Raw genomic sequence first — 7508 nt, forward strand, 5'->3', positions numbered from 1 at the left:
AAAAACAATGCAGTTATATCCTCTTTGTCTAATATTTGAATCCCAAAGTATTTTAAAGAGTATTTATAAACCCGGTTCTTATTAAGAAAATTTCATTATAGCCCCAAACATGTCATGGCCGTGTCCTTGTTGTATCACTGAAGTATCCAGTGATGGTCTGAATGTATAGGACTCATATCTGGTCATGGTGGAGCTGTTTCTGGGTCCAAAACATATCCTAATTGTACGCTTCAACCATTTGATGCATCCGTGCTCCTAGATAGAGGATCTAGATCTTTTCCAATTTCATTAATAACTATTTTCTCTATGTTTGAAATGAGGCTTTGATGGAACACGCGTTTGAACTGTAAAAATAAGAGGCCATCATGATTTATTATACAAATAATTAGGTAAATCAGCCCATGTTATTAAATGTTCAAGAAAGATGAAGAGAGAGAAAAACTTCTTTTTGACACAGTTTGTATAAAATTGTGGCTGAGAGAATAAAATAGAAACAAGTAATTGACATCTTTATGTTGTCATTTTCAGCTTAGTTTCCTTCTGGCATCTGCCATTGCATAACAATAAGGTTATAGTGCGCTTGCCTTTTTAAGCATGAAAGCTAGATAAAGTAGCTTTTTTAAAATGTGATACACCCTTGTAACTGGAGAATAATTGTTTAGATTTAACCAAAGGCCACTTCATTTTGCCAATAATTGATTAGATTTAACAATAAGCTATTTTCAAAAGAGCTGGAAAATTGGCACCAAGAATGATGTTCCTCATGTAAATGGTTGCAACAGGTAATTGTTCGTAGGTGGGATCAACAACAGGAAAGATTGGTCAAAGTATCTGAAGAAGAGGTTTGTAACCATTTTAGTTGCACATACCATTTATTTATATATTTTGGTACGTGATGCATATAGCTACTGTTCTATATCCATCTTATATCCTTCAGCACTTATATAGTATGATGTGATTCAGCTTTTAGCACTGTTTGGTTGTTGGTTTGTACCCATTGATGGTTTTGTAAGCTTTGAGGGTTGTGACTTGTTCTTATGCACTAGTTTGTAGGCTTATATGGTTTGTGCCATGTATTTGCAAAAACTTTGCATATGCAGCCTTTGTGCTTTGTGTTTTGGTACTTGTTAATGCTTTGCATTTCCTTAAGTACAACACTCTTGTGCCCGTGTAGGATTGTTCCTAGATGCATATATGTTTGTATGCATTGGTTAAGTGTTGGACTTGTAAATGATACTCTTCAATTGAGTTTATCATTTTTGCATGTCCGGATGTTCATTCCTTGTGTGAATGAACATAGTAATCACTTTTGCTTAGTGACTACTGGTGTTGATCTTGCCATGAATTATTGCTTTTATGCTTATGTTCATATTTGCTTGGTCATGCTTATTTTGCTCCATATGCATATTAAGTTTTCTGCATACAATGATATTGCTATGTTATTGTGTTTCAGGAGTTACTTATTCATATGTTCAAGAGCTTTACAGAATCTAGAGTTAAGTGAGAGTGAGTTTTCCAACTGTTCCCAACTCACGTTTAAGTCTAGAGTCTGTTGTAGGGTTTTGTCACGGAATAGCCAAAGGGGGAGATTGTAAGGTTGAATTTAATCAACCATTTAATTGGCTTTATTCTGTGACCAATTTGCTTGTAATTTAGCACTTAGCAACCCTGTATTTAGATGGGAAAATTGTAAGGGCAGTGTGTGAGAAGATGTGAAGAAAAGCTCAAGAGTGTGCAAGAAAAACAGAGGCTCGCGGCTAGGACTCGTGGGTGGATCGCGACTGACAAGTCTCGAAATGCTGGCACGTGAGAGGCATACTGGGAAGTTGAGGGGTCGCGCTAGCTGTCATGCTACAGGACAAAAGTTCCAGTCTGGCCAGGCCGTTACATCGCGACTTGAATTCGCAACTTGGTTAAGCCACGAGATCAAGTCGCCAACTTGCCCTGTTTGGCAAAAACTGACGTTTTGCATTCCCTTCTCACCCTACTATATATACACCCTTATACCCATCATATTGAAAGAGCTTCCAGAGAGAATTTTGTGAGAGAAAAACCTAGAGAAAAACAAGATTACCTCATCCCCAATCTTCATCTAAAGAGACTCTACAAATTTCTCTACTTTTTTCCTCTCCATTGTCATACCCTTGAGAGTTCATTTACCAAACCCTTATCTCACCACACCCACGTCTGTGAGAAGGTCCATTTGGTGCTTTGGGAAGCAGTTTGGAAAGGAACCAATATACATTGGTTGATGCTATGGTCAAGTAGCGGAATCTGGCAAGCTAAAGAAGAAATAGGTTCGGCGTAACCTCGTTGGAGCAAGAAGCTTGGAAGGCTTAGGTCCTTGGGTAGATTAGGCTTGGAGGGTCTTCTACTGTTCATGTATCCCAATTATATTCTTTAGTGGATTTTATCACCGCTTGGAGGGCGGCAGAGAGGTTTTACGCCGAGGACTTCGGTTTCCTCTTCGATAACACATCGTGTGTTGTCCGTGTGTTTGCATCTCTTTTTCTTTTATCTTTGCCTTATATTTACTGTTGTGGATGTGTTTATATTTGGCACAGATTATTTTATCAATTCTATTATAAGCTTGTTATCATATTCTGCACATGAATTGTTTGATATAAAGCTTGAATTGGTATTTTTGTATCTGGGGGTCTAAACGTTCAAGGGTGTTTCATACCCATATTGAACTCTCAAATTATAATAATCTGATCTACCTTTGGAGGTTACAAAACATATAAATATGAAAGAAATAAAACCCTAGGATGATTAGGAAACCGTCCGAAACCTTAATTTGCACTAATCACAATATTAGGTGGCAAAATACCGAATTTTACCAAAAATGACAAAATTGAGTTAAATGCAAAATCAGAAACTACTGATCTTAAGAGTAATCTTAAAACAAGTGGGACCTTTTTCTGACTTTTGAGCTAAAAGTTATTAAGGAAACCAAAATGACTAAAAATGACAAAATCACTATTTTCGGGGCCTAAGCACCATTTGTTTTTTTAGCATGCCAAATTTGATACAATTCGAACTCCATTGCCCAAATGATTTCTACTTGTGCTTTTTTACCTTGCGCGATTTCAAGTGCCCTTGATGGTCAAAGAAGGTCATGGCGGTTTGTTCTACATCACTTCCATTCTACTATAGTAAATTCTTCAAGTTGGGGGTGACCCTTCAAACCACTCATTCTTCTTTTTCTCGTTAGATTTCTCATTGTAACCATATCATTTGTGTCAAATTTATTTTCCATTGCATGCACTTTGTTTTTTTACGATATGGTTGTGGCAACTATGAACTCAATTAGACCATTGCATAATTTGACTAGTTAATCAATTTGAATAATTGATTAAAATGAATTTGCATCTAAATTTTTCCTAGCAGACTAGGAGTGGAGAAAACTCGTGTCCACTACTTAGAGTATCAAATTTTTAGATTAATTGGTGAGTTTCGGTAGCTAATGTTGAGATTTGTGCCCTATAATCTATTTTGATTTTAGAACTTTCCTCTAAGTCTAGTGTACTTTAATTTCATGATCTTGGTACCTACCTTAAGCCCCTTTAATTAATTTTCTTTCTTTAGTTGCTAATTTGTACAATTCACATAAACCTTCCGCACAAAATTTATATATGATACACTTAATTAATAAGTATTTGTAAATTCAAAGTCAAATAAGAGAATTTATAGGAAAAAAAAAAGTACCAAATTTAATTATCAACCCTATTTAAATTAGCATTTGTCTGTTGTTGGATTGTTTCATCCAAAAAGATGGTGTCTTCCAAATTAATATATATATATATATATATTTGATAATTATATAGTTACAATGGAGAGGAAAGATTTGAATTTAGATAGTTAGATATCATGGAATATCTCAAGAGATGCCAACTAGTAGATCAGCAACAAATTATTGGCGAGTTCTAATTACTTTAAACTAACATAGTTAACATTGTAAAATTCTAGAAGCTATACAATCCAACAGTATTGGAACTGAGATTGAATGTGTAAACAACAAACAGGATCAAGCAAGAATAGTAAGAACAATTGTGAAAACAAAGAGAGTTTGAGAGAGAAATCAAAGAAAGAGAATTATATCACTGTATATCTTGCTTGAATAATGAATACATTGAACTCTCAATATATACCCTCCGATCTCACTATTTACAGAATAAAATATCTGGATCAAACTAACCACTTTTCTTGCTTCTCCGCTAACAAACTTTTGGACTGTATCAAACTCTGAAACCTACAGCTCTTTGAGAACGACATCGTTAGCTACATTTGCTTTGGCACTTAAACTAAACGTGATCGTTTGGGCGAGAAAGCTGGAAACACTCGTGGGTCTTTTAGTTTGCAAATATAACTGGCAGCATTTTAAGCTTCTTGCCTGGGGACTAGCTGAAAAGATGTCCTTTATTTCTTCTATTTTAACAAATATTATTTGTAACTATAAAAACCAAATTCGAACATATGTACTAGAACGTTGACTTAAGAAAAATGTGAGATTTAAAAACTTACGAGGAAACCTCACAGGAAGTTTATTCATACACAGACATTAAATTGTGTTATATATTTATTTGACAAACATTAAATTGAAAAAACTACTATTAAATATGTACATGAACTCTTGGAAACTTAATTAATACGAGTAAATCTTATTGGCTTAAGAACCCTTTGCTGGATAAAAATGCACTTGTTTTAATTGTTTCTACATATAATTTATATTTGAAATAAAAATTCGTTTGTAATTGAGTGTGTTATTCTTATTATGTAATTTTCATTGGCTTTCTCTCTTATTCTTTTTTTCTTGTCTTAATTGACACATAAATTTTTTCTAAAAAAAAAAAAATTGACACATAAATTCTGTTATATATTGTGTTTTAGAACCCTTCTTTGCAACACATCGATCATAACAGCCAAACGATAGTATGCATATGTAAGCATCAGCCAAGGTAGAATCTATCATAACCAGACTTTATAAGCGCCATAAGACTAGAAGACTCTGCATAATTTTCATTAAAATAACAACCATTGTGTGTGTGAAGACTTCTCATTCAAAATTTTGATTGGTGGTTGTGAGAACAGAATCTCAAATTATAGTGCAACGTGACAGCATTCTTGGCATGACAAATTTACTTTAAATGGGAATTTATTGTTAGAATTTTAATTGTGAGCATCATAATATGGCTATGACTCAACTTCAAGAATCTACGAGGACACCAACATTGGTTTCCTATCCTAGTTCCAAGGCATTCATTTCCTGTCATAAATTCAAGTTTGTAGTTAGTCATGGAACTAGATAGTTCATATAATTAAACTATAACATATCTATTATGATGATTTTTCATGATCATGAAAACTGAGACTTCTAGTTGGTATATTGAACTAGACCACTATTAGTCATTGTTCTATAAACTACTATCACTTGCACAAAAGACCTCACTTCTTCTGAACATAAATAAAGGTCTCTCTCAGTTATTTCTAAAAAAAAAAAAAGAAAAAAAAAATCAAAAGCAAAACAAAACAAAAGCTCTCCAAAGACTAGTGGAAGAAGTTCAAGACTAAATGCAAATGGCAGGCTCAAAGAAATTTGTGGGAAAGTTTCGTAAGATCGTAATTATGGTATTTGTAGCTTATATTGGAAGTACAAGAGGGACTATCTGGGCTTTTGCCCTTAATTTTTTTTTTTTATTTAGCAATTTGCCCTTGTTTGCAAACTATATAGGAATATGCCCCTGTTTCAATACTCGATAATCTTAAAATCGAGTTTCTATGAAAGACTCGATCTATAGAAAATCGAGTTATGCCCGATCAAATTAAAAAAAAAAAAAAAAAGAGCATAGAACTCGATTTTAGGAAAATCGAGTTTAAAAACGCCACTATAGAGCTTTAAAACGTCACTATAGGGCTTAAAAACGCTACTATAGGACTCACTGATGGGGGTAATCACACTTTCAAAATTTTTTGCAGGAAAATGCCGCTATAGAGCACTAAAACGTCACTATAGGGCTTAAAAACGCCACTATAAGGCTTCCTAAATGGTATCACACTTGTAAAAAAAATTTGCAGGAAAAATGACACTTTTAAAAAAATTTTGCATGAAAACGCCGCTATAGGGCCTTAAAACGTCACCATAGGGCTTAAAAATGCCACTATAGGGTCCCTGAACCACTATTCGTGATCACACTTATAAAAATTTTGCAGAAAAACGCCGCTACAGGGCTTTAAAACGTCACTATAGGGCATAAAAACGCCACTATAAGGCTCTCAATTATAATTTTTTTTTCATGGAACTCGATTTTTTGAGATTCGAGTTCCATGCAATTTTTTTTTTTTTTTAAGTTTGATCGGGCATAACTCGATTTTCTATAGATCGATTATTTCATAGAAACTCGATTTTAAGATTATCGAGTATCGAAACAGGGGCATATTCCTATATAGTTTGCAAACAGGGGCAAATTGCTAAATAAAAAAAATATTAAGGGCAAAAGCCCAGATAGTCCGTACAAGAGGGCAACCAATAATTTGTTGCTACCATTATTCTTATTGTTGCAACCCTTATCTTGTAGTAGCACTAGAATCTTAAGTCAAAATTCATGGTCTTCCACAACATGAATAAGTTTCATTATAGCCTCAAGGCCTAGGGCCCCTAAAAGAGAAAGGCCCTAATAAAGTTGATTTTTTTTTTTAATAAAAAGAAAATGTGAGTTATAATTTTTTTTTTCCCTCCGTTAAGAAGGAACAAAAAATTAAGTAACATTAGAGAACATTACAAAATTTATTATATATGTCTCACAAATTGTTGTGTAACCAATCTCAGCAAGTAATTTGAATACTCATTTATTAACTTATAGTTGTTGAAGTGCCACTAATCACATTCTAGCTTTTTCATATCAGGTTGTATGAAATTCGTAGTACAAACAAATCACCATTGAGCGGATGAATAAAGCTGAAATTACAAAAAATTTGACTAAAAATAAGCTTACAAACTGATATAACAAGAATATAATTAGTTCCATTTAAACCATATATGAATATTTGAATCAATTTTTTCTGATTAGTGACAATAAGTTTGTAAGGCACATGTAGTAAAATTTATAGTATTTCTAGTATCACTCAAGTGAATTGTCAAATTAACTAAATTGATTGTTAATAAACTATACAATACTTAAGTGATTTAAATATTAAAAAAAAAAGTTCATTTAAAGTTTTTTCCTTAAGCCTCAAATTATATTTGGCCGATCCTGGCCTTGACATTGGTAGAACATATAAAATGTATGAAGTTAAGTATTTTAAAGTATTGTGATTAGTATTTTGGTTGGTTTGCTACATTTTTCTTTATATTCTCTCTCCTATTTGTCTACTTGAATCGATGACACTATCTAGCTCTTTTCATGGGATGAGCCAGGGTTTGAATTTCCTCACTCTCTCTTTTCATGAAAAAAAAAAAAAAAAAAAAAGATATCGACAATATATCAAATAAAAAGGGGAAAAAAATCAAT

At 33.3% G+C, this 7508-nt stretch overlaps 1 protein-coding gene across 1 annotated transcript in view; it reads left to right on the plus strand.

Annotated features, from left to right (window-relative positions):
- Positions 1-7508, plus strand: part of LOC111991395 (uncharacterized) — a 98551-nt gene that overhangs the window by 6526 nt on the left and 84517 nt on the right. Inside the window, 1 exon segment of the mRNA XM_065764526.1 lies at positions 783-842. Within this exon segment, the coding sequence (XP_065620598.1) occupies positions 783-842 (60 nt within the window).

Source organism: Quercus suber, unplaced genomic scaffold (assembly GCF_002906115.3).
Source record: "Quercus suber isolate HL8 unplaced genomic scaffold, Cork oak 2.0 scaffold_566, whole genome shotgun sequence".
Lineage (NCBI taxonomy): Eukaryota > Viridiplantae > Streptophyta > Magnoliopsida > Fagales > Fagaceae > Quercus > Quercus suber.